Here is a 26,702-nt window from a genome sequence, read left to right as displayed (position 1 = left end):
AAACACAGAGAGCCAAGAGGGTTTTACGGCCAGAAATTCCTTCCCCTGGAAATCGGGGAGGAGAAACTTTGGTTCCACGCTTGCCCCCGCACACACCAAAGCCACCCAGCTTTTCTCCCCGCATTGCCCATCAGCTTCAGCCCACCCAGAGGTGACCCCCCTCAATACACTTGGCAAGCCAATGCACCCTGAAATATATTTGGGGTTCCCCTCTTTTTAGGAACAAAAAACCCTCCAACAAGCCAGTCCAAGGTGACAGAACGAAGGGTGGAAAGGGAAGAATACCCAAGAAAACAAAACAACAAAGGGGGATAGAAAGGAATGGTTAAAGGGAGGAAAACACAATAGTACACCTTGTGTTTGTGGGGGGGACAGCAGAAGCTGTGGACCTCACCCCCCCGCCCCCGATACATTCTTGCAACCCGCCCGAGAGCTTAGCAGCCCTCCCCCTTCTCTGCATCTGAGTTGTTGTGATGTTTTCACATGCTGTGTGCGTTCACACGATCTAGCCCTGGCATACTCATTTCGGGGATGTAAATTACAGTATTTTGACCCTCTCAAAACATCATGCCTTGGGGGATAATTAATTTTGAATGGGAAAATTGAGGTGGGGAGGGAGAGATTTTTTTGGGGGGGGGAGATGGATTTATTCCTTTAAAAAAACATTCTTTTGGAAAGCCAAGAAAGGGTGGGGGGGACTTACCTTTGGGAAGCACATCCAGCCGCCAAAGATTCCTCCTCACCCATAAGCAGCCTCCGAAAGAGAAAAGATGCTGTACGGCTTACAATCCTTCTCCCCATACACACACATACACACACATATCCCAGACAGGCACCAGCAAAAGGTGCAAGAGGATGGGAGGAGATTGGGGATGGGGAGGTCACCCCCCTTTTAAAATCCATGAAGGGTTTGGGGGGAGGAAGGGCAAGGTGGGTTACTCACCTGCTGTGTGGCCATGGGGTGGACGGCGATCCTAATGCTGGATTTGTTGTCATGGTGGGGTGGGGGGGGGGAGAAAAAAGAGATCCAGCCAGTTGCTGAAGGATTTGTGTGTGCGTGTCTCTTGTCTCTCTCTTCGTCCCCCCCAACAAGGATGGGGGGGGGAGAGAAGAGGATGAGGGGCAGGGCGAGCTCCTGAACTAGGCTATTACAGATTCATGGCAGCGGTCTCCCCACACCTCACCCCCTCTCCTGTTTTATCCTCCACTACTTCCTTCCTTGCCCTTGGGAGAAAGCAAGGGGAAGATGTGCGGGAAAAGAGGATCCCCTCGCAGTACATTTAAAAAAAAGAAAAGAAAGGGCCCCAATGTTCCACACGCCTACTGGGGGACCCCCTGCACCCCTAACTTTGCATGGATCCTTGGCATTGCCTACGCGCGGTGCAACCTCCAGTCACCCCCCCCAACCTTCCTTGCTTCTCCTGACTCCTCCTCCTCTTCTGCCCACCACTGAGATTTTCCTCAATTGCCTAAACACCCACCCTCCCCTTTTCAAATGTAGGCAGACCACTCCCCTCTCTAAGCCCACTCCCCACTCTTTGGGCTTACTGGAGGAGGAAGAAGAGGAGGAGGAGGAGGAGGAGGAGGGGAAGAGCTTCACCCCTTTTTTGCTTGTTACTCCAACAACTACATCTCCATTCACTTTGAAACAGAGGGAGCAGCAAAAGGAGCTAGGAGAAAGCTGCCCCCCAAAGCCGCCCAAATTATCTTCGCCCTAGCCCTTCCCTTCACATTAGAGGCACATCTCTGGCCTATCCCCCCCTCCGCCTCCAATCAAGGGGGCCCAGCCCCTGCCCTAAGCAATCTCTGAAGCCTCCCTCCAAAGCGATGCAAGGGAGAAGCTGTTAACCTTGCAAAACCCTTGCTTCTTCAGTGGGGTGGAGCCCTCTAAGCCTTTCCCCACTTCGAGCCTCCCCTTCCTACAATCAAGAGGGGGGAGCCCGGTGCCCCCCTCTCCCCTCTCCCTCAAGGGGGCTCTGAGCTGCCCAGCTGTCCCTCCCCCCACATAAGGGAGGGCTTTAAAGCCACCCACGACCCTCCTTCCAAATCTGCAAATTTGGGAGTGGGGTTCAGTCCCCCCACAGCTCCTCAGAGGGGAGAGAGCTAGGCCCCACAGTGCTGGTGGAGCCCCCTCCTCCAGTCTCTCTCATTCTCCCCTCTTCCTCCTTCCCTTTCACATTCACTCACTCACACATACTGATACATACACCTCACTCACATACACACACACATACACACAAAACCATCATGGCGGCCCCAGGAAGCCCAAAAGCGAGCACTCGCCGCGCGCTGCCTGAAGGGGTTTGTAGTTTTTTCGGCCTCCCCAGAGGCACCCGACTCTATGGGCACTAGGGTAAAGTTTGGACTACAGCTAAGATGGCTGCAAAGGCCGCTGCGCTATGCAATGTGGGAGTTGTAGTCTCATTCCCCTCCTCAACGTCTTGGATCCGTTGGTCGCTATGGCCAAAAAGAGGTGTTTGGACTACAGCTAAGATGGCGGGCGCAGGTTGTGAGCCCAGTGCATCACGGGGTAGGTAGTTTGGCTCACGCACAACTCCTTGGGCCTGCTGGATCTAGCTCTCACTTGGAGCTGTTTGGACTCCATTTAAGATGGCGGCGGAAGCGACGGTCGTCATGGGAAATGTAGTTTTTTTTCCCCCTCTACAAGGCCCGTGCCAGGGTTTTCCTCAATGCCTTTACCACTGACTTCGGGCTTCAAGGAAAATACTTGGATTATAACAAATACAGCTGAGCAGAGTAGGGGGTGGGTAGACATAGTCAGTAGTAGAAATTAGTCGAATGGCGTTGTGGGAGATGAAGGTTTTGTGTAGATGTATGTGTATCTATGTGAATATGTATTATAGCTCAAAGGCTGCCATCTTTTTGGATTTAAATCAACAACTTTCACCTGCAACATTGTACATTAGTGGTCAAAAGGAAAAGCAATAGGCAGCCATCTGGACATTGCCACCTTTTTTTGTTTTGTTTTCATCTCAGCTTGCATACCTCTGAGCATGTGCAGAGTTCCTTTCTTCCCAAGGTGTGTTTGTTTTCGAGAAACGACCTAAGATCAAGGTACCCCTTTGTAAAGGCAATTCTGTCTTATCTCTCCAAAGGTGGTTGGACATACACTAGATTCTGATATCCTGAGCAGATCTCCGTGGTGCAGCATAATGTTCATTGGGCATTGTCATCGAATCCACACTACTGCTACGAACACAGCCACCACTCCTATGTGACACCTTAGTTGGTGCATATGAGCAGACCATGACAGCTCACAACAGGCCTTCACTAACATCAGCAAGTGACCCCGATACATTCTGCTTCGGCTTTGCATCTTCCATTTGTGGCAGGAGACCAAAAAGGTAAATTTCTGGTGAGGCTGTAAGATTTTAGCCAGGTGACCATCCTGTCACTGAGAACCCCCAGTGGGAGGAGCAGAAGGGTAAACCTCAAAATTCTGCAAATACAGTATTGTAGAAAAACAAATGCTACTTGACTGTATCGGGCTGCAGCGATATAGGAAGATGCTGAAAGGCATCATCTCATACTGCGCAGGAGGAGGCAATGGTAAACCCCTCCTGTATTCTACCAAAGAAAACCACAGGGCTCTGTGGGCGCCAGGAATCGACTTGATGGCACACTTTACTTGAAGATGGACAGACACCCTCATGAAAATAACACAAACAGACACACTCCGGAGATGTATACAAATCCTCTCCCAAATGATATAGTAGCTTACTATATAGTAACTACATAGTAACTGTATAGTAACATGCTTTATGAAAGATAAACAGTCCTCAGTCCAAAGAGATGAAACAAATGGGACATATAGGAATAGAAGCAAATAAATACAAACCTACACACTCACATGCACAAATACATCCCAGCTCCAAATACAGCTTTTATATATTTTTTCATCCCAGCTTTGGTGGTTTGGTTCAGTGGTGCCACCTGTTGGAAATTTACAAACAGTCAATGATATTTGTGTTGAGCATTCTGTTTTCTTACCAGAAACCTGCAGTGAGATGGGGGTGGGGTGACTGAGAGTTAGAAAGCGTGCAGACAAACACACAGCTAGGAAGGTAGGTCGGTGGATACTTTCAAGATTTCCTATAATTCTATCCACAATATTTTTTTGGAACTTTAAACAATAAGATAAACATACTTTTTAAAAAGTAAAACTTAAATGTAATTGATCTGATTTGCTTCCAGCACATGGTACAAAATTTGAATGGCAACAAAAGTGTTTGCTTGCATGTGGTCCACGGCCACAGTGCATTTCTAAGCAGCTAACGAGAGGAGAGTGTTGCAAGGATTGCTCCTGAGCAAGGGGTGAAATACAGATATAATAATAAATTAATGGGGGGTGGGTGAGTAAGAGAGAGACTGATGGCATTTCCCCTCTTAACAGCCTGTTGCAAAAGTGGTGTACATGGGTCTCAACAGAGAGCATGTCCCACTGCAGGATAATGTTTCTGATTTAATACGATGCATCACCTGGGAATCCTTGACTGTAGCATGCCCTTCCGTCATTAAGAGCCAATCCTTCAGAAATCACTGAGCAGCTCAATGACAAACTGATGAGACACTACAAAATTAAGAGAAGACACCTGCCCTGCCTAAGAAGCAAATTAATGTGGGTTGGGGAGGCAGGAAGAGGACCAGCTATATATGTAACTGAGCTACAAATCTGCAGAAATAGTAACTGGCCTGTGTGTAGGGAATAGCACACCTTCAAAGTGGCCCCAATGATTGTATGATGCTTGTGAAACCTCCAACACTGATTAGCTTTGATTGTCTAGAAGCTCAGCATTGACCACCCTGGCTGGCAGTGGTGCTCCTGGGTTTCAGAGAGGGGCTAGGGTTACCAACAGTCCCTTATTAGCAGGGACGTCCCTTATTTCTGTCCAAAGTTGTCTGTCCTTTTCAGCTAATGGGAAGAACCTATGGTTTAGATCAAATCAAATATTTTCACTAATAATGAAATAAAGGTGATGTTCATGATCCTCAGCTCCTCCCTCCCTACCCAAGTACTCTGTGGTTCTTGTAGGCCTACCCTGCCCTATGTGGAGATGCCAGAGACTAGCCCTGCAATTTTCTGCATGCAAAGCAAGTTGCCTACCTCTGAGTGATGGTCCTTCCTTTTTTCATCGGCCCAGGCTTTCCAGTATCATGTTATCAACGCTGGTTTTAATGATACGTTTTATTAGCTCTGCTGGTTTTACTGTGATGGTTTTACAAAGGTGTTGTCTTTTTATACTTTTTGTTTTGGTTATATTATTTTTAAGACAACTGTAAACCTATCCTGGAAGTTGTAAAACTGAGGGGCAGGGCATATATATTTTCAAGAAATACATACGACTTTGCCAGGTGTGGCCAGTGATTTCTCCAGACTCTAACCTGAGAGCCCTGTTGGCATATCTGCATGGGGGAGCACATGTACTACGATGTGCTTTGTGGGAAGGACTTTAGTATGGAGTTCGGCAGCCAGCATATGGGCAGCCATACCAAAATGTTCAGAAATGCAACCAGTGGTTATGTAACCGAAGGTTATATGCGAAGAGAGTGCATATAAGTTGAGTGCTGGCAATTCTGTACTTGGGTGGCCACAAAATATCCAAATGTGGGCACCTTCCAGAAAGCACCATCCCCCCCCGCCCCCCGCAACACGGATGGAAGAAAATGAACCTGCAAAACATCTGCCTTCTGTGGAACTCTTAAAATAACCAAGAGTGCTGAACTAGGACCGGGGAGACCCAAGTTCAAATCCCCATTCAGCCATGATACTTGCTGGGTGACTCTGGGCCAGTCACTTCTCTCTCAGCCTAACCTACTTCACAGGGTTGCTGTGAGGAGAAACTTAAGTATGTAGGACACTGCTCTGGGCTCCTTGGAGGAAGAGTGGGATATAAATGTGAATGAATGAATGAATGAATGAATAAAATAAACAAACAAACCTCTTTTGTACTATGGTCTAGTCACCCTGGGTTGCCATAGGGTTGGTGTTAGGATGGGAATTCAGCGGGAAATTGTGCATTGTGGTACAAGTGTTGGGAACTGTAGGGAACTGGCAGTCTTCGCTGTTATAAACCTTTTGGCCAAAATGGAAGGGCCGCCGTGAATGTAAAATAATCCACCTTTTTTTTTTTTTTAGTGTTATCTTCTTCTCCTTCTCTCTTCAGGATAATGCCTTCTGCCCATAAGTAGGTTGGAGGCTTCTGATTACTGCTAATAATACTTAGCACTTGACTTGAATAGGACTTTTTTCTATGAAGCACAAAAAGGCTTCATGTGGATGCTCTTGACATAATCCTTACAACAGCCCTGCAAGGTATTGTTAGGCTCATCAGCATGCCTGGGGAGCTGAAGGTGAGTCTACCAGGCTACAATCCTAAGTGCGCCTACCCGGGAGGGAGCCCCATTGGACGCAGAGGCACTTACTTGCACTGCTCGTGCATGCCTGGAGGGAGATTCAAACCAAGGAGGTCCTTCTCAAGTGTAGCCCAGGCTCTTACCTACTATGCTACACTAGCAGCAGCAACCTGCTGAGTATATTTCCTAACATCAAGGTCAGGGACTGGCCACCTGCCCTCTGATATTTGCAATGCCAAAACAGCTTATTTCTCATTATGGTGACACCACAGTTAGTGATATGTTCAATGTGTCCCCAAGGAGTCTGAGCTTCTTCCTGGCGTCTCTGAATCCCAGTCTCCTTCTATTCCTCTGGTCCTTGCAGGAATATTTCAGATCATTTGAAAAGCTTGGATCTTAGGAGTATTGTCAAGCATTATTTTAAAAAAGAATACATTAAAATAGAATCTTAATTAAAACAGGGAAGCCGTTAAAATGGAAGCTGGATAAAATGGTCATATCGGCAAACAGCTTCAATAAAGTCAAGTCTGGATTAATGGCAGAGAGTTGGGATTAGACTAAGGGTTCCCAACCTTGGGTTCCTGTATGTTAGACTACATCACCCACAGGCACAGTGGCAGTTAGCCAGTGTGACAGAGGATAGTGGGTGTTGTAGTCCAACATCTCGGGACCCAAGGATGGCTGGGAACTCCCAGATCAGACTCTTTAGTATACATCAGGGCTACTCAGCTGTGGCCCTCCAGCTGTTTTTGGACTACGGCTTCCAGCACCCTCAGCCACAGGGGCCAATAGTCAGGGATGATGGGAGTTGTAGGCCAACATCTGCAAGAGGGCTGAGGTTGAGTAGCTGTGCTATAGATGCTACACTGTAGTAGAGTAAAAACAACAGAGGCCTTACAGAACAGCATGTTTATTTTAGGCAGGAGTTTTCATAGGCAAGGGTCAAGTGCAGTGGATGGAAATGGATATTTTAGAATCCTGGAAGCAGTGGAGTCCAGTGGGTACAGCACCGGGCGTTGGAACTGGTAGTCCTGCAATAAAGTTCAATTTCCACCATGGATTCTGTATGTCTCTCTCAACCTCAGTTCATTTATAAAATCAAAACAGGGCATCACAAGTATAACAACATAGCCAGAGATGGCATATGACCACATGGCATCTCAATCATGATGCTTTGCAATGGAGTCAGATTCAGATAATCAAGCTGAAGTAATCAAGTGTAGGTAAATCAGCGATGGATGAACATGCATGTCTGAACAAGTCTTTGCTATTAGACCAGGGACCTAGCCTAAAAACACCATGGAAGAATGAAGTAAGATTGTAAACTGCTCGGGGCAGGAAATGAACCCCTCGATGCACTACAAAGTGCCATACACCCCGATGAGAAAATAAAATAAAATAGCATCTTGAGTTCGCATGCAAAGTTAAGCAAATTGCACATGGAAGATTGATCAAGGGTGCAGAATGCGGATTTGTTTGTCTTATTTTAAAAGCACTTTTGGTGGTAGGATATTTTGCGTTAAAAAAAAAAAAGCCTCCCCTTCGGAAATAGGAGTTAAAGTGATAGAGCCGCGATTTCCTCCGCCTCCTAGAGAGAGTGCAAGAGTGGGCGCTGGAGGGACATGAATCGGGATGGGACCTTCCTGTTGGCACAGAGACACACATACACGACTCGGGTGTGAGTGAGAGTGTGCCTATTGCTTCCAGCAGCTGGGGGTGGAGAAAGGGGCCGGGCCCCCGAGATCACATCCCCCTCCTCCTCCTCCAAGAAGAAGAAGAAGAAGAAGAAGAAAGCGGGCAGGAGGAGCAGCATTCGGGCAACTGGCTTCTCACAGCATCCCCCAGGAGGGCGTTGGGTGAGTGGGCTTCCCGGGCAAAGAGGCATGCATGCAAGCCCAGGCTGGAGCCGGCCAAGGCGGAGGAGCAGGCGGGCGAGCAAACTTCCCTTGCGGGGGTGGGACGAGGGTGCAAGACCCTCAGTCCATTAACCCAGGCGGCGGGTTATCGGGTAGACGGCAGCTTGGCAGACCCCCCCCCCCCGCCCCCGGCTGGCTTCGGCAGGAGGGAGGCGCGTCCAGCTGTCAGGGAGACAATGGGGGTCTTTGAGCCCTAGAGACTGGCACTGCAAGGGTGGCTGCCAGTAAGGGAGGGGGACGAAGGAAGCTTTTATTCTCGACCCCCCCCCCAAATGCCCCTTCCATCTGATGATGAGGCTGCCCACCCCATTCTATACCCCTCGTCCCTGAAAGTCTCTGCCTATTCCGCACGCCTAATCTCCCCATGCTGATCCCCGTCTCTTATGCCTCTCTCCCCCTACACCTGTCTGCGTATCTGGCCCCCGCTTTTTCTAGCAATAACGCCCCCCTTCTTTCTCCTCCTGCTGCTGCCCGAGCCCAATGGCCTGCTTGCCTCGGGAACGTAGGAAGCTTCCTTAGACTGAGTCGGATCATCGGTCCATCTAGTTCAGCATTGCCTGCAGTGACCGGCAGCGGTTCTCCAGCTTTTCAGGCAGGAGTCTTTCCCAATCCCAGCCCTACCTGGGGTTGAACCTGCTACTATCTGCATGCAAAGCAGATCCTCTACCACTGAGCCATCACCCCATCCCCTCTCATTTGTCTATGACCCCCCCCCATCCCTCACTTTTCTTCTTCCTCTGATCAGCCAGCCGCATTGTAGCTATTTCACAATCTTTCTGGAGTGCAGAGAAAGTCACTCAGTAACTTAGTTATTGGTTTAGCAGTGCAATACTGGGATCATTCATAATTCCAAAAAGCAATATATAAATATTTTAATCATAACTAACAGTTGGTGCTGGCATTCAAACTGAGTCAGCTCCTTTCCTTCTCTTATGGGTGACAGAAGGATTCTCATCTGTTGTAGTTGTTGCCAGGATGGGGCTCATGGGTGGTGCCAAGGTGTGAGGGGGACAAGCCCCCCCCCAGTACATTGACGCTCCCCCATTGCTAGAGAGTTATTTTCAGATACTCGGGAAAGGCACTTTTCAGATATGCAAAGTCTCTTTCTTCATTCTCATCAATCAATCAAGAAATATTGAGCAGTCTAATAAAGAGCCGTTCCCCACCCCAGGAGTCTCCTTCCACTGATGTTTAGGATGGGAATGTTAATGTGAAACATGCCATAATATTTCCTTTCGAAATCTAATGTGTGGGACACATTCTTGCTTCCCCTCCCAAGAAATATGCTTTGCCAGTTCTGTCTCCCCCACACTCCTTTGCAAAAAAGAAATTTCTGTGCTGCTGCCACTGATAGGATCGCAGTGGAAGGTGGTAGTAATTACGCCAGATAAATTATTCTAGGAGAAAAAAGAATGTGATCTTATGTGAACATCCTCATAAACCTTCCTGGTGCCTGACCTTCCTCTTGAAGTATGTCTTCACCCTTCGTTTATAGGGAGTGACTAAGGCTCCATGGAAGAGCATGTGCTTTGCAAAAGGGTCAAGGTATAGTCCCTGGGATCTTTAACAAAAAAAATATGTCAGGTGAGAGAACTGGGAAATAACCCTTCCTGAGGTCCTGCAGAACTGTTGCTAGTCAGTGTAGGCAGTATGGGGTAGATGGACCAATGGTCTGACTCAGCATAAAGTAGTTTCCTTTATTATTTCCAGTGCTATCCTCCCCGCCGCACTCCATATTCTGCTTCTGTCTCATTCCCCACCCCCACAACTTGTGACTCGCTCCTGTGATCATGTGTGCATCCCATCCGACCTTGCAGCTTTTTTGGTAAACGCAAGAGATGCAAGTTTTGGGTGACATCGAAATAGGATAAATAAATAAATGCGATTCCTTGTGCGCTTGTTCTAACTGGAGTATCTCATAAGCACAGAACATAAGTTCAGCGCTGCTGGATCAGGGCCAAGGCCGATCAAGTTCAGCTTCCTGTTTCCCACAGTGGCCCACCAGATGCCTCTAAGAAGCCCAGAGGCAGAAGGTGAGGGCAATCCCCCCTTTCCTGCTGTTGCTCCCCTGCAACTGGTATTCAGAGGCATCTTGCCTCTGAGGCTGGAGGTGGCCTATAGCCAAACTAGCAGCTATTGACAGACCTGCCCTCCAGTGTTCTCTCTATTTTTTTTCATTTCTCTCTGCAGTATGAGTTTTGTTCTGGGTGGCAGTATCAAGGCAGTGTGTACGCACGTGCATTCAGAGTAGGGTCTTCCCGATTCAGCCTGAGTAAAATTAACTGAGCTGACATTAAAAACAAACAAACAAAAAACACCTTGTGAGGGTGCACACATGCACACACCTTAGAGAGAAGACTGCTGCCCTCCATGAATTTGGCCAAGCCCCTTTTAAAGCCACAAATTATGTGTTGTGTGAAAAAGTACTTCCTTTTGTTGGCCCTAAATTTCCTTGCCATCAGTTTCATGGGATGACACCTGGTTCTAGTGCTGTGAGAGAGGGAGAAAAATTTCTCTCCAGCCACTCTCTCTACTCCATGAATAATTTTATATGCCTTTGTTATGTCTCCCCATAGTTGCTTCTTTTCCAAAATAAAAAGCTCCAGATCAAGGTGCTCCAGGCCCCTGATCAGCTTGGCTACACTCTTCTATACCTTTTCCAGTTCTACAATTTCCTCCTTAATATACCGTGACCAGAACTGTACGTAGTACTCCAAATATGACAAGCACCATAGATCTGGAGAAGGGCATGATACTATTAGCATTTTTATTTTCAATCCCCTTCCTATTTATCCCTAGCATGGAATGTGCCTTTTTTCACAGCTGCTGCGCACTGAGTCAACACTTTCAATGAGCTGTCGACACTTTCAATGAGCTGTCCACCACAACCCCTGATCTCTCTCCTTGTCAGTCACTGACAGCTCAGATCCCATCAGCATATACCTGTATGTGAAGATGGAATTTTTTTGCCACAATATGCATCACTTGCTTACACTGAACAGCATTTGCCATTTTGTCGCCCACTTACCCAGTTCGGAGAGATCTTTTTGGAGCTCCTCACAATCTGTTTTGGATGTCACTACCCTAAATAGTTTAGTGTCATCTGCAAATTTGACCACTTTGCTGCTTTCCCCAACTTCTCCATCATTTATGAACAAATTAAAGAGCACTGGTCCCAGTACTGATCCCTGGGGGACCCCACTTCCTACCTACCTCTATTGTGGAAACTGTCCATTTATTCCTACTCTCTGTTTCCTGTCCTTCAACCAGTTACCAATCTACACATGAACCTGTCCCCTTATCCCATGACTGCTAAGTTTACTCAAGAGCCTTTGGTGAGGAGCTTTGTCAAAAGCTTTTTGGAAGTCCAAGTATACTATGTCAACCGGATCACCTTTATCCACATGCCTATTGACACTCTCAAAGAACGCAAAAAGGTTAGTGAGGCAAGACTTTCCCTTGCAGAAGCCATGCTGGTTCTCCTTCAGCAAGGCTTGTTCTTCAGCAATACCTGTTTAACATTTTTGTCCTTAAGCATGCTTTCCATCAATTTACCCGGCACAGAAGTTAAGCTAACCAGCCTGTAGTTTCCTGGATCCACCTGGTTCCCTTTTTGAATATCAGAGTAACATTAGTTACTTTCCATTCCTCTGATACTGAGCCTGATTGTAGGGACAGGTTACATATTTTTGCTAATAGATCAGCATTTTCACATCTGAGTTCCTTCATAACTCTTGAGGTAGATGCCATCCAGCCCTGGCGATTTGTTTATTTTTAGTTTTTCAAGACTATTTAGAGCATCCTCTCTCATAACCTCAAATTGGCCTCGTTCTTCAGCCTCCAAGGCTGAGAAGCTCAGTTCTGGAGTTGGGAAATATCTCTGTATATTTAGGGGAGTATTTGGCTATAAATTAATGCCCATCCACAAATAGCCATCAGAGTATAGGGCCAATTGTGAATGCCAATGGGGTGTAGTTTTGGATAGAGTGCTGGATTTGGGTTAGAGAGATCTGGATCAGCCATAATATTCTGTGTGTCCTTGGGACAGTCACACATTCTCAGCTAAACCTACCTTACAGAATTGTTGTAAGAAGAACATAGGAAATAAACTCATATGCACCATCAGCTCAAGCTCCTTGGAGAAAGGGGTTATAAATATGATCAGCAAAGAACTCCTTGATTAAGTGACATATGTGGGTAACTTTTGAGCATAGCTAGAGCAGTGCAAATTTTGCCCTAAATTCAAACCTGGAACCTTCAGTTAGAATCAGTTGCACAAAGTTATATAAGTTGACTTTGTCTGCAAACTTTATTTTGAGTGCACATTTTTAATTAAATGTATTTATGTTTATTGTTGTTGGTTGCCATTAGATGAGCGAGTGTTGGGATTCAGTGAAAATTAAGGGGCAGCAGAGAAGAACACGTTGTGATGTGTCTGCATGCTGTTTTTAAATCTTGTGTTGTTATTACAGGGGTGGAGGGCTGTAATGGAGGAGTGGGGAGTCCTGGAGGAATGGCAGAAAGAACTCTGCAGGGATGTCATGCAGGAGAATTACGGGGACACACTCTCGCTGGGTAAGAACTCAGATTGGGCACTAGGCATTTTGAAAGGGCATTAATGCAGGGTTTCTCAAACTTGCTGGACTACAACTCCCAGCATCCTCAGCCAGAGGCCATTGTAGCTGAGGATGATGGCAGTTGTAGTCCAACATCTGAGGACCCAAGTTTGAGAACAAAGCAAGTGCCTAGCTTTGATTTAAATGTGATGGGGTGTGTGTGTGTGTGTGTGTGTGTGTATTGGGGTGGGGGGCAGGGTTATATTTAATTGTTGCTGCACATTGAGCAACCAATTGGTAATACTTCCCCCCCCCCTTTTGCCTGCTTTTATGTATATATTTTGCTTTTCTCTTTTGTGAACCAGAAACTGGATCTGTTATTTATCTGACGTTCTGAATGTGTGACTTTTTTTTAGGGCCAGAGAAAGTACCTCTGTTGATCTACTAGGCCGGGTTTACACATGCAGCAGAATGAGGTGGTAGAGTCCTGAGGTGGTAGGATGAACTGTACCACTTCCTGTTACAAGGTGGGAAGAATCATATTTTTGGAAAGTCCCTAAACATAACACACAACCATGATCCCCCCCCCACCATAACTAAAAACACGCACCATGGTTTGAGCTTCCAGATGTACAAGAGGCAAACCATTGTTTAGAGCTGCATGTATTCTTTTGTTTCCCATCTTCTTTGGACTAGGCTTCCTGAATGAAGTCCCGTCTCCATGCTGAAGTAGTCCTTTGAGATGGAGCAATGGCTGTAACGGTGGTTGGTCAATGGTCTGTAAATTCAGACATAATGGGAGATCACCATTGGCATTCATGGTGGTTCAGAGCATAATTTCAGATCTTCTGTCATTCCCAAACACTATGGCTTGTGGGTAGGCTTGGGCTTGCAACTTTCAACCCGAAAAAATGGCTTAGCAAAATAAACCATGGTTTCACATTAAGGGTTGGCTCAGACGTCATGCAGAGCCTCAGTTAAAGCCAGGTTCCATGCAACATCTGTGAGGCTCAGGAGCACACGTTCCCCCTGCATCGTCTCCCAAGTGACCACTTCCACTTTATGTTAATATAAACCAAGAGTGGTCATGATGTCCAGACGAACCAATTCCAGCTTATTCTATCTTATTTATGTCAAATAATCTGGGACCTACAGTTCACCCAAGATTTGAAGTAAGTTGATCTTGGTTTATTTGCATAGGCTTGAATAAACTGAGATTAGTTGGTTTGGAAGTTACAACAAATCTTGGTTTATTTTAAGATAGAGTGGAAGTGGACTTTTGTGCAAGGATGGGAGGGGGAAGGATGTGCTCCTGAGGCTCAGAGATGTCATGCGAAACCCAGCTTTAACTGAGGTTCCACGTGAGGTTGGAACCAACTCATAATGTGAAACCATGGTTTGTTTTGCTAACCTGTGATATATGAGCATTGTCTTTGTCTCTCATAGTTTAATTTCTCAACTTGTAGGGCATTGTTTTTCTTGTTGTAAGAACATGTGGGGCCATTAAAAAATGGCACCCCCCATCGGCAGCCTGAAGTGGTATAATCCATGGAATTCTATCATTTCATTCTGCTGATCATGTTGACAAGGCCTTAATGACAAGGACTTGTTAGATAATAATACTTGGTGGCACTATCATACTTCTTTGAGGGTTCAGACAAAGCATTTCACATGTATTATCTTAGTATTCTTTACAACAACCATGCAAAGTAGGTCAGTTTTATGTTCCTCAGATTGCAAATGAGAAGCTGAAAAAAAGTGGCTAGCCTAAGGCCATCCATGCAGTGTGTTTAAGACTAGGGTGGGATTTGAACCCAGGATTTCATGACTCTTACTCACATAATGCAACCCTGTCCATGTTTACTCAACAGTAGGTTCCATGGTATTCAAAGGGACGTACTCCCAAGTAAGCATGCACAGGATTGTGGCCGTAGCTGTTGCATGACACTGACGTATCTTTTCACTGTAAGTAACACACCTTTTAACACTGATACACTAATACTGTTGCATTACTTGTTAATAAAAGAGAAGAAAGATTAGGAAGGAGAATATACAAAGTGGGAAACACAAGATTCCCACCCCTCGTGATTTTTATTTTTACGGACTTCAGTGCTATATACAGCTGACAGTAGAAAACAGTCCAATGAAAACAAACTAAAGGAGGATCCCCCCCCCCGCACACCTTTTATTTTAAAGAACTGCTCTCTTGAGTTGGGCTAATGGTCCACCTATTAATCAGCCGCTGCCACCTCTTGAGGAAACCTTCAGATCCGTCCCCACCCGATCCCTCTGGCCTGAGGATAGCTGTGTTGCCTTGACACAACAATCCTTCTGTCTTCATGTGAGAATTGACAGTAAGATGCCACCCAGGATCAACCGCCACCAAGGATTTATTCTTATTTAAAAGAAAGATAACGCTACTTTTCTTTTCACAGAGCTACATAAAGCACATCGTCCAACCAGGGACAGTTACACTCTTAACTGACCTTAACTGTCACAGACTCCTCCCCCTGCTATTTGCATACGGAATCCCCACGGCCCAATCACCACAGTGCTTTTGCAGCCTCTATTACATTCAGTACAAAACCTCCAGTGTAACTTGTTACTTTACCACAAACATAAATACAAACAAATATTTTTCTAATTATAATTCTAAAACAAACCAAACCCCCGTGTTGTCGCATCTGCCTCTCATTTAGGACACTGAGCAGTTAAGAGATGCTTAGGACGACAGGACTTCAGTGTAATAATTTGTTGTGAGCTGCCCCAAGCAGTAGTGCACTGGAGGGGCGGGGTATACATATTTAAAATAATAAATAGATAAATTAAATAAGAATTCACCATGTGTTTTCTCCACCTGGGCAGGATTCCCCATAGTTAAGCCCAGCATGATCTCTTGGATGGAGCAAAGGGAAGAGCCGAGAGACTCAAACCGGGACCTGGACCAAGGACCAGAGGAAAGGGGAAGCCCAAGAGATGCCCACACAGGTGAGGGAGCAACAAAGCCATCTTGGAGCAGAGAGAGGCTAGAGCGGTGGTGGCCAACCTAAGGATCCCTAGCTATTGTTGGATTATAACTCCCATCATCCTCAGATGCAATAAATTGCAGCTGGGGATGCAACTACAACTACTTGAAGTTGTAGTCCAAGAACAGTGAGGGAACCTTGGGTTGACCATTCCTGGGCTAGAGGATACCACCAAAGCCTCTGGACATATCCTTGGTTAACTTTGAGAGTCTTTTATAGTTTAGGAATCCTGCTGTCACGGTAAAAGATGCTTTGCCGTTTTTATGTAAGTGGCTGATTCTCCCAGTGTCCAAACTGCCGCTGAAGACCCAGACACTGTGAGGATTATGGGGTGGCTGTGGGGACAGGCTCAAAGCCGCACCCCCATGATTCTTTGATTGCCCTGACTGTGGGAAGCGGTTCACGCTGAGCTCACATCTGATCCGGCACCAACGGGTGCACACAGGGGAGAGACCATTCGGGTGCCGGTCATGTACCAAGAGCTTCTCCCAGCGGTCAGACTTGGTACGCCACGAACTTGCAGAAATGAACAGTGCTTAGATAAGCAGAGGGTTACCAACCTCACCCTTTCTGTGGTATTGTGTTAATTAGTTTGGATTTGGAGCAGCAGTGAACCCCCTTGGGGACCAGAGGGTCTGTGGGACCCCCCCCCACGTTTTTATTAAACTTCAACTGAATCAAAAAGCAACAACATAACATAATCAATAAAATGGGAGAAAAGAAAGAAAATAAAATCCTAACTACTGACATAATATGTATATATTGTATTTAACAAACTACCTTCTTCTAAAGATAATTTCTTCAAGGCACCAACAGTTCATTAAAATTAGACCAAATCTCTGAAAACCCTTCTTCTTCACCAGAATGAAACCAATTCAAATACAGATAGAGAACATGTCAAGTTGTGAATTGGGAGTCCATGGAACATCTTTGCTACTCTGAATTTAATTTGCTTCCTGGTCAGACAGAATAAAGTTCTTGAAGATAACTATTCTGAGTACTTCCCCCGCCCCCTTTAATTTGTACTGGTGCCTTATGAAAATATATTCTATAAATGGAGTAGGGGTCCATGGGTGATCTGGGGTGCTTATACAGGTGAAACTCGGAAAATTAGAATATCATGCAAAAGTCCATTAATTTCAGTAATGCAAATTAAAAGGTGAAACTGATATATGAGACAGACACATTACAAGCAAAGCGAGATAAGTCAAGCCTTAATTTGTTATAATTGTGATGATCATGGCGTACAGCTCATGAAAACCCCAAATCCACAATCTCAGAAAATTAGAATATTACATGGAACCAAGAAGACAAGGATTGAAGAATAGAACAATATCGGACCTCTGAAAAGTATAAGCATGCATATGTATTCAGTACTTGGTTTGGGCCCCTTTTGCAGCAATTACTGCCTCAATGCGGCGTGGCATGGATGCTATCAGCCTGTGGCACTGATGAGGTATTATGGAAGACCAGGATGCTTCATTAGCGGCCTTCAGCTCTTCTGCATTGTTTGGTCTCATGTCTCTCATCCTTCTCTTGGCAATGCCCCATAGATTCTCTATGGGGTCAGGTCAGGCGAGTTTGCTGGCCAATCAAGCACAGTACACTATACTTTTCAGAGGTCCGATATTATTCTATTCTTCAATCCTTGTCTTCTTGGTTCCATGTAATATTCTAATTTTCTGAGATTGTGGATTTGGGGTTTTCATGAGCTGTACGCCATGATCATCACAATTATAACAAATTAAGGCTTGACTTATCTCGCTTTGCATGTAATGCGTCTGTCTCATATATCAGTTTCACCTTTTAATTTGCATTACTGAAATTAATGGACTTTTGCACGATATTCTAATTTTCCGAGTTTCACCTGTATTAGTTATTTATTTAAAATATTTCTATACCGCCCAAAACGTGCATCTTATTATAAGTGATCTGGAGTGTCTATAGGTGCAAAATGGTTAAGAACCCCTGGTTTAGAGAGAGATTTATATGATGGATTGTTTACACAATTGATCTAATGTCAACTCTCCAGGAATCTAGAGATCCCTTTGGTGTGCACGCTCCCATATTGTAGGAAGCTAGCACGCAGTTGTAGGAAACTCCCTCCAATTTCCAGTTGACTATTTATTTAATTCAATTCAGTTTATATACCGCCCTTCCTAAAGTGGCTCAGGATGGTTTACATTAAAATAAAATAAAAAATACATAATAAAACAATTAAAATAAAAAATATTTACACCAGATTAAAACTCATTAAAACTAAAACTACATATCATTAAAAGCCAGGCTTAAAAAATGGGTTTTAAAAGTGCTCCTGATGGCCTCCAAGGAAGATAATCCTCTTTTATCCTCAGGGAGCACATCCCACAACCTAGGGGTGACAACTGAAAAGGCTCAATCTCAGGTTGCCACCAGATGAACTGGTGGCACACAAAGACTGGCCCTTCCTGATGATTTTATGAGCAGTGGGGATCTTGTAGAGAAAGGTGCTCTCTCAGGTAACCTGGAGCTAAGCCATTCAGGGTAATGGATAATGTATCCAGCCAAATTCAAATCTAAAATTATGGATCTCAGCTTCCTATCAGGTTGGTGCATTGCCACCTGGTGATTGGGAGAAATTCCTGGGTTCATACAATCACTCTACGGCAGGGTGTTCATCACAGGAATCTCTAGATCCATGCAGGGCATTGTGTTAGAGCGGGCATGTGAACTGGCCCTATAGGTGACAAGTTCTATATTAATTGAAATTATTGGTGCTGTACTTGCTGTCAATGGATATCTGGAATTTTAAAAATATATCTGCATTATATTTCATCAGTAGCAATGAAAAATATTGTTTTAATTTTAAAAATAGTACTTCCAAAAAAATCATCAGACTTACCTTTTCTTTTTCATCTCCTGCCAGATGATGAAACAACCAGCGAGAATGAAGAATGGGAAGAGGAAGAGGAGGAGGAAATCCCCACTGTGCCTGACCGCCCTCATCCAGAGGATGCCCCTGTGGTCGCTCCGCCAGTCCTGGACTGGAAGGAGGCCCTGCAGGGTAGCGGTGGCAGTGATGGCGTCACCACTGTCAAGGCTAGAGGGGGAAGGCCTACCCGAGGCAGGCGACCCTGGGGCAGCCGTCACTGTCGCCTTGGTTACCGCCGTGTGGGAGCCGCACCCCCACGATTCTTTGATTGCCCTGACTGTGGGAAGCGGTTCACACTGAGCTCACATCTGATCCGGCACCAACGGGTGCACACTGGGGAGAGACCATTCGGGTGCCGGTCATGTACCAAGAGCTTCTCCCAGCGGTCAGACTTGGTACGCCACGAACGCACACACACAGGTGTCAAGCTCTACCGCTGTACCCAATGCGACAAATCCTTCTCGGAAAGTTCCCACCTCATCCGCCACCAGATCATCCACTCGGGCGAGAAACCTTTCAAGTGCAACGTTTGTGGCAAATGCTACGGTGACAGCTCCTACCTCACGGTGCACCAGCGGGCCCACACGGGTGCCCGCCCTTACCGTTGTGCCCGCTGTGGCAAGAGCTTTGGCCGGTCCTCCACCCTCATTCGGCACCAGCGTGTACATGGTGACCCTGCGCCTGCCCCCGGGGACAAGCCACGCCCACGAGGCATCTGGACAGCATTTGCCCGCCTGCCGAGCGACAGAGATGGGGACTCTGAACAGATTCTGTCCCCTCAGAGATCATCAACGTCCCCTGGGCCATCCCTCATGTCCTCCATGTTGCCACTGCCGTCTCCGTCTCACATTGACCCACGTTCCATGAAGATTATGGGGTGGCAGTGGGGGGTAGAATGAAGGGGCAGATGCTTGGTCAAGTGGAGGGGCAGCAATGTTGGCAGCAACCACTTGCTGGGAAGGAATTGGCTAGCACATGGGATGGAGCAATCTGGTTACCAGGAAGAGAATGGCCCTTTGGAGGAAGAACAGACTGGTGATTGGTTACTAGGGAGGGAACTAGTTTCCAAGGTGACCAAAGAACTCATGGTTTTATAAGTAAGAGGCTTATTGAACACTAGGCAAGAGGTTGACTGGGAGCAATTGATTGTTAAGGGAAGGAATGGATAGGGAATTGGTTGCAGGGTAACACGAATACTTTGCTTTACCAGAGGTAATTCCACCTCAAGGATGGAACGGCACATGAGAATGCTATAGTAGGGCCATGCCTTGGTTACCTGGGTAACAGCTGGCTTGGTTGGTTACTATTGGCTGGTTGCTAAGGAGAGCGGGTGAACTGGTTGCCAGGGTGATTCAGGGAGTGATAATGGGGCTTTTCAGGCAGCGACTGAAATGGATTGGTGGAGCAGTCCAAGTTAGTGAAGTTCTTTCCCTAGAGGAGAAGAAGGGAGTGGGAGATTAATTGCTTAAGGTTACTGGTTGCCAGGAAAAGGATTGTTGGGTTGGCATCCAGGTAACTAAGATATTGAAGGTTTTAGTAACTCTCTTTGGTTGCCCGCCAAGGATAGTAAAAATGCTTTGTATCATAAGTGACCAATTTTGACGGTATACAATGGTGCTTGAATTAATGGTACATGGAAGGGGAGGTGGTCAGCACAATTCAGTGCATGTTTACTCAGAAGTAAGTCCCGGTTTCTTCTGTGGGGTTTACTCTCAGCCAGGTAAGTGTGCATCTAGGATTATATGACAAATATTTATATACCGCTTTTCAACATAAGTTCCCAACGCAGTTTACATGATATAAAAAATTAAAATGGCTCCCCGTCCCCAAAGGGCTCACAATCTAAAAAAGAAACACAAGATAGACACCAGCAACAGCCATTGGAGGGATGCTGTACTGGGGATGGATAGGGTCAGTTGCTTTCCCCCTGCCCAATCAAGATAATCACCACTTTAAAAAGGTGCCTCTTTGCTTAGTTAGCAGGGGATTATTGCCTATGTGACTTCCTATCCTCACTGTGGCTACCTCAGGGTAAACCATGAGGAGTTTAAGCAGCTTGCTTATTAATACTGAGCCAATGGTTGTGTGAGAAATGTTGTCGAAGGGGCTGGCTGATTTGGAAGGCAGCTGTTGCTAGGAGAGGCCATGGAGGAAGAGTCACGTTGCACAGCCATGTTTAGGCCCAGTCAGGGCTGTACCACTTTGGCCAGCAGGTGATAATGCACTTAATTGAATGTTCCTCCATACAAAACAGTTCCATCCACATAGAAAACAGGAAGCCATAGAGAAATAGCAGGCCCATTTTCTATTTGGAGGGGACTTTTTTTTTTTTTTTTTTGGTATGGAGGAATTTTTTACTTAGTGAGTCCCCACCTGCAGCCCAAAGTGGTATAGCCCAGAGACAGGTTTACCATCTTAGTGAGTATTAGGCCTTGGTCCGGAGAGTGGAGTTGCAGGGGCTTCTTTGTTGCTAGTGGAGAGGAGATTAGTTTCACTGGGGGCAGTTGGTTGCTTGGGGAAGAATTTTTTGGCTGGTTTTTTATTTATTTATTAGAGCCAGCTGATTCAAAAGGAGTGGTGAGGTGGGGAGTTTGTTCCTTGGGAAGGAAACAGTTTGCTGAGAGATGGGCATTTGGTTGCTAGGGATGCTAAGAATGGAAAATGCCAGGGGCAGATGGTTGCTAGGGTTATTATTTGGGTACTGCGGCAGTTGGTTGCTTGGATGGGAGGGGATTTGCAGCCTGGTTACTGAGGTGACGATGAAAGAGTGAGGGGATTGGTGGTGTTGCCTATTTAGTTTTCCTACCCTAAGCTCATTATGGTGCCGCCATCCTTTTGTGTTAGCCTACTGTTAGCAAAGTCAGATTATGAGATCACCCGGCATTGTGTGTGTGTGTGTGTGTGTGTGTGTGTGTGTCCCTGCCTCAACTTCACAATGCCTAAACTAATATTAACCAAATTTGGTACAGTTGTAGGGATACATATGGACACCTCATTGGCGTAGTTTGTGATGATGTCATCCACCCTGATTCAAGATGGCGGATGCACAAGTGTTTGAGGTGCAAGTGGGCTAACTTGTGGACCATCTAACCCATTTGAACCAAATTTGGTACTGTTGTAGTGAGTGACACATAGGGCATAGTTTGTGATGATGACATCCACCCCATTCAAGATGGTGGACGCATGAATGTTTGAGGCATAACTTGGCTAACTTATGAACTGCCTAAGTTATTTGAATCAAATTTGCTACAGCTGTAGGGACACACAGGAATGGCTGAAGGGCATAGTTTGTAATTGTGTCATCCACCCTGATTCAAGATGACGGATGCATGAACATTTGAGACGCAAGCGGGTCTAACTGATTCAGACCAAATTTGGTGTAGTTGGAGTAAGCGACAGAAAGGGACACCTCAACAGCATTGTTTGTGATGATGTCATCCACCCCAATTCAAGATGGCAGACACATGAACATTTGAGGCACAAGTGGGCTAAATTGTGAGGATGTTAATTATCAGTTAAGATTATAGTGAAAGGAAAATAGGCAGATTAGTTCTTACTAGAACAACTTGTTCAATGTGATTTTTCTGTCTGACACGCAAACATACCCACCTCGGGGTGGTTGTTTCCTGTGGTTCTTCTAGACCTTCAGTCTTAGCCTCTGTTTTGCCTCCAACTTCCTGTTTGGGCTTGTGCCAGAGGAGGAGACTAGGACATGAAAGACTACTCAGAATCTGAAAGTGTATGACCTGGGTAGAAGGGGTGGGGGGAAGAATGTCCAAAAACGTGTAATGGGGTTAGTTGAGCAATCTGTCTTCAGTGAACTGTCTCATGCTCGATTGGGCTTTGACTCCTGGTAAGCAAGCAGTAGGCATCCCCCAACCAAACAAGATGTTTTGAAAGCAACCAAGACACATTGCCTTGGTTGAGAACCCTCAATCAAGTGGCAACCAACTTGCAGCAGAACAGGGGTGAGAATAATACAAAAAATATTCACTGGGGCTGGAACCCAAATTGGCATTAAGTTAACTTTCCTTTTCTTTTATACCTGATTCAGGCCTGGAGTTTAGTTTTTTGTTTTGTTTTGTTTTTAATTTCTCAGTTCTCTAAGAAAACAAATGTATTTATTGCCCCTTTAGTTCTTTGCCCTTCCCATTGTCCCCTATTTGTGTCTTAGAATTGTGTAATTTAGATTCTAAGTCTATTACAGGCAGGGACCTTTTTTAAACAAATCAGTTAGGATTCCAAGAGGATGCGTGTGAAACATGCAGATGTGGACTCCGTGGTGCAATGGAAATACTGACTATCAAAAATAAAATAATTATTGATTTTTAAAAATCACCAAGGTACATAAAAGACTCAGCCTCCAGTCTGGGCTTTCAAGTCACCCTTAACAATAGTCTAGTCTCTCTTGTCCTAGGGTTAGGTATCTAAAACAGACAGCTGAAAGTTGGCCTATGCATAAATAGTCCAAGACCACTTGCTGTCTAGCAGTGTCTGAAAACTGGATATTTTGCCTAACATCCATACTAATGCTGCACTCATGCATAGGTGTAGCGCTGGCCAGGTGCATTAAGTTGAGGGCTTGCATTCCAATCTAGTGTTGCACTGGTGCAACGGAAAATGCTTGTGCAACCGGTGGCACACCTCCATATGTGAATCCTCTTCCTCAGCCTATATATGTTGCAGGGAATGATGCAAAGCTATCTTCTCTCCGTGTCCTGCCAGCACACCAAGAGCGCAAGAGATTGAGCCACTTTGAGCGTCTGCCCAGCTACGTGGCCTCCTTGCGCAGGTGCCTCTTGGTTGGTTGCCGTAGCACAGCGTTAGTCTGGATGTCAGCCTTCTGGTGTAATGGTTGAAACTCTGGGCATGAAGGGTACTTTATAACAGCAGCCAGCGCACCAGTAGAAAGGGAGCCATGCATAGTATTGGGATGGAGGGATGGGGAGTGGCTCCCTCACACGTTTAAGCCACCCTCAGTTTGGAGCAGAGGGGAATTGCAGTGGCAGCCAGGAACGTGTCTGCAAATGAGGTATATGCAACAGAATGGATGGGCATGGGAATTCCCCCTTCACCATCATCATCCTCTGAGTAGGGGAGGAGGGTGTTGCAGTGGCAGGCAGTAAAGCAGCTATGCTTTCAGAACATATCAGTTCCTTAATACATACACTCCCATCTTCTCATCCCCTGAAGACTCTGCCTTCTACAGGTGAAACTCGGAAAATTAGAATATTGTGCAAAAGTCCATTAATTTCAGTAATGCAAATTAAAAGGTGAAACTGATATATGAGACAGAGGCATTACATGCAAAGCGAGATAAGTCAAGCCTTAATTTGTTATAATTGTGATGATCATGGCATACAGCTCATGAAAACCCCAAATCCACAATCCCAGAAAATTAGAATATTACATGGAACCAAGAAGACAAGGATTGTAGAATAGAACAATATCGGACCTCTGAAAAGTATACAGTGTACTGTGCTTGATTGGCCAGCAAACTCGCCTGACCTGACCCCATAGAGAATCTATGGGGCATTGCCAAGAGAAAGATGAGAGACATGAGACCAAACAATGCAGAAGAGCTGAAGGCTGCTAATGAAGCATCCTGGTCTTCCATAATATCTCATCAGTGCCACAGGCTGATAGCATCCATGCCACGCTGCATTGAGTCAGTAATTGCTGCAAAAGGGGCCCAAACCAAGTACTGAATACATATGCATGCTTATATTTTTCAGAGGTCCGATATTGTTCTATTCTACAATCCTTGTCTTCTTGGTTCCATGTAATCTAATTTTCTGGGATTGTGGATTTGGGGTTTTCATGAGCTGTACGCCATGATCATCACAATTATAACAAATTAAGGCTTGATTTATCTCGCTTTGCATGTAATGTGTCTGTCTCATATATCAGTTTCACCCTTTAATTTGCATTACTGAAATTAATGGACTTTTGCACAATATTCTAATTTTCCGAGTTTCACTTGTAGTTCGCGGCCTCGAGGGTCTTGGTGCTCATTCAGCGGATTCCCCCTGGCTTGCCTTCTTGCTTTTGCCTGGCTCCTGCCTTCCAGAGCACAGAGACTCCTCGGGAGCAGTCCGTCCATGAGGCCGCACGAGGAGAGGTGCAGGTCCCCTGCCCACACCAGTGCCACCCCACGGGCCTCCCTAGTGCCACTGCCCTTCCTCTTCCCACTGGGGCATGTGGTCCATTCTCTCTTTCTTGTTCCGCTGAGGTGTGCCTCTTCTATCACTTCTTCCCCTGTCAACATAAGCTAGAGTGTCCCTGCCGCCACGGCCTGGCTTGGTGGCAGAGTCTGAGAATGCCCAGGTGCCCCCCCCCACTGCCTCAGCATCATGGCCTGATAATCCCCCCTGCAGGTGGGGGTGGGGGTAGGGGGGGAAGGAAACTGTGCAGATCATGCTAGGGCAGAAGAAGAGACTTGGCAAAGAGACTGAAGTGGGACTTTCAGAAGTTGTGCTGACTTGCACAAGTGTGGCTCATATCCTGATTCGATGTAGGAATGGGGAGGAGAGGAAAAATAGTGAGCCCCTTGCTCGTCCATGGGATGCATGCTTTTATTTGGAATAGCCTCTGCGGATAGAAATGCGGAGGTTGATTTCACAAGTTAACGGCCACAGGATGGCAGCACCAAGCAGGCAACGGGGGGCTAGGAGGAGATGGCATCCAGGCAAGGGCAGGAGTTCCCTGCCACCATGGTGGCCTGTACAAAAAATAAGATTATCTTTTTGGAACCGTCAAACAGCCAGCTATCGGCGGAATCCCACCCCCATTCCTGCTAATATAAATGAAAAATTCACATATTAAACCAGAACTCTGATGCCTAGGACTGAGCTCTCGAAGCTAGGAAGTGTTTGGAATCTTAAGGAGCACACACATAAGTGTTGTGGCAGTTGGCTAAACCCTCAGGGACTCTTCACAGGTAATGAAATTAGCAGATAGTGTGCAAGTTCGCTGCTAGATTTAGCATCTCTTCCCCTACCCCAGCCCCCAAAAGCTGCTTCACACATGATAAAATTAACTGTGTGTGTGTATATAAATTTGTGGTGTAGCATGTCATGCCTGAGAGAAGAACACACTGACTAACATGATGAGGAAAATTACTCAAAGTAGTCCCATTGAAATTAAAAGCACAGGTTAGGCATTGCCTAATTTTTGATTTAAAGATGGGACTGATTTTCCTTATTGGGCAGGCTACCTTTCTGGCTACACCCAACTGTGAACTTGCCATAGCGGACTCAGGACCGAAGTGTCTTTGCTGGGTAAACACACAAATGTTAAGCTCAAAGTAGTAACTTGGGCCAAGCTAATTTTGTAAAAATGTGAAGTGGCCCCCACAGATGGAAGGCAACGTCTGGTTGGATCTGTCTGAGTTCATAGCACATTCCAAGCCTAGATGGCATGATTCCTACCCAGTTAATGGCCGTGTGGACAATCCTACTATCTTTCCTAAGCAGGGGCGTAGCAAGGTTGGAGTGGGCCCAGAGACAAGATTTTAAAATGCCCCCCCTCACTGAAGTAAAATATCTATCTATCACCTACGAGTGTGTGCCACAATAGAACATCATCCTAAATTGTTTTTTTTTTAAAGGTTTGGTAAATTGTGGACAATGCAAGTCATTTAATGATACCAGAGAAAGACATGCTGTTCTGGTAGCTCCAGGTCTTAATACTCACATCAATTTCAGAGGATGAATACACCTGAAGGAAGCCCGGGCAGGTGCATGGCTGGGGGAGTCAGTCATGTGACTTGCCTCTGGGGGGCCCCCTTGCCCTATTATAGTTATGCCCCTGTTCCTAAGGGTATCTGGTGAACTCAAGAATGAGTTGAGATTTGAATAAGGGACATCAGGCTCATAGCTTATGCTCTCCATGGCTATTTTTCACCAGTGCTAAGCTG

General features: G+C 45.9%; 2 protein-coding genes and 1 long non-coding RNA gene across 15 annotated transcripts in view; 2 read left to right on the top strand and 1 right to left on the bottom strand.

Moving 5' to 3' along the window:
• The window catches only part of FBXL19 (F-box and leucine rich repeat protein 19), a 52,787-nt gene extending 33,318 nt beyond the window's left edge, over positions 1-19,469 (bottom strand). For 2 of the 11 annotated variants that reach the window (XM_053262293.1, XM_053262294.1), the window contains exons 1-3: positions 15,030-15,341; positions 13,458-13,625; positions 3,872-3,954 (exon numbers count right to left, since the gene is read on the bottom strand). The gene's annotated coding sequence lies outside the window, so the exon portion shown is untranslated. The other 9 variants (XM_053262286.1, XM_053262284.1, XM_053262291.1 and 6 more) reach the window with 6 other exon arrangements.
• On the top strand, positions 2,623-5,378 carry LOC128330071 (uncharacterized). Its single transcript, XR_008309944.1, has 3 exons — positions 2,623-2,764; positions 3,117-3,365; positions 5,054-5,378. It is a non-coding gene; the product is annotated as an uncharacterized LOC128330071 (long non-coding RNA).
• Positions 8,009-23,119, top strand: LOC128330070 (zinc finger protein 629-like). Of its 3 annotated transcripts, XM_053262297.1 has the most exons (7): positions 8,009-8,231; positions 11,562-11,728; positions 12,764-12,866; positions 13,264-13,374; positions 14,719-14,812; positions 15,713-15,835; positions 18,779-23,119. In XM_053262297.1, the coding sequence occupies exons 6-7, from the start codon at positions 15,736-15,738 to the stop codon at positions 19,681-19,683; spliced, it is 1,005 nt and encodes a 334-aa protein (XP_053118272.1). In that variant the 5' UTR covers positions 8,009-8,231; positions 11,562-11,728; positions 12,764-12,866; positions 13,264-13,374; positions 14,719-14,812; positions 15,713-15,735; the 3' UTR covers positions 19,684-23,119. The 3 variants fall into 3 exon arrangements, with proteins under 3 accessions (XP_053118272.1, XP_053118271.1, XP_053118273.1); XM_053262296.1 differs by lacking the exon at positions 14,719-14,812; XM_053262298.1 differs by lacking the exons at positions 11,562-11,728; positions 14,719-14,812.
• Positions 23,120-26,702: the final 3,583 nt, after the last annotated feature.

This window comes from Hemicordylus capensis, chromosome 6 (assembly GCF_027244095.1).
Source record: "Hemicordylus capensis ecotype Gifberg chromosome 6, rHemCap1.1.pri, whole genome shotgun sequence".
Lineage (NCBI taxonomy): Eukaryota > Metazoa > Chordata > Lepidosauria > Squamata > Cordylidae > Hemicordylus > Hemicordylus capensis.
The sequence above is the reverse complement of the archived record's forward strand: the minus strand, read 5'-3'. Positions and strand labels throughout refer to the sequence as shown.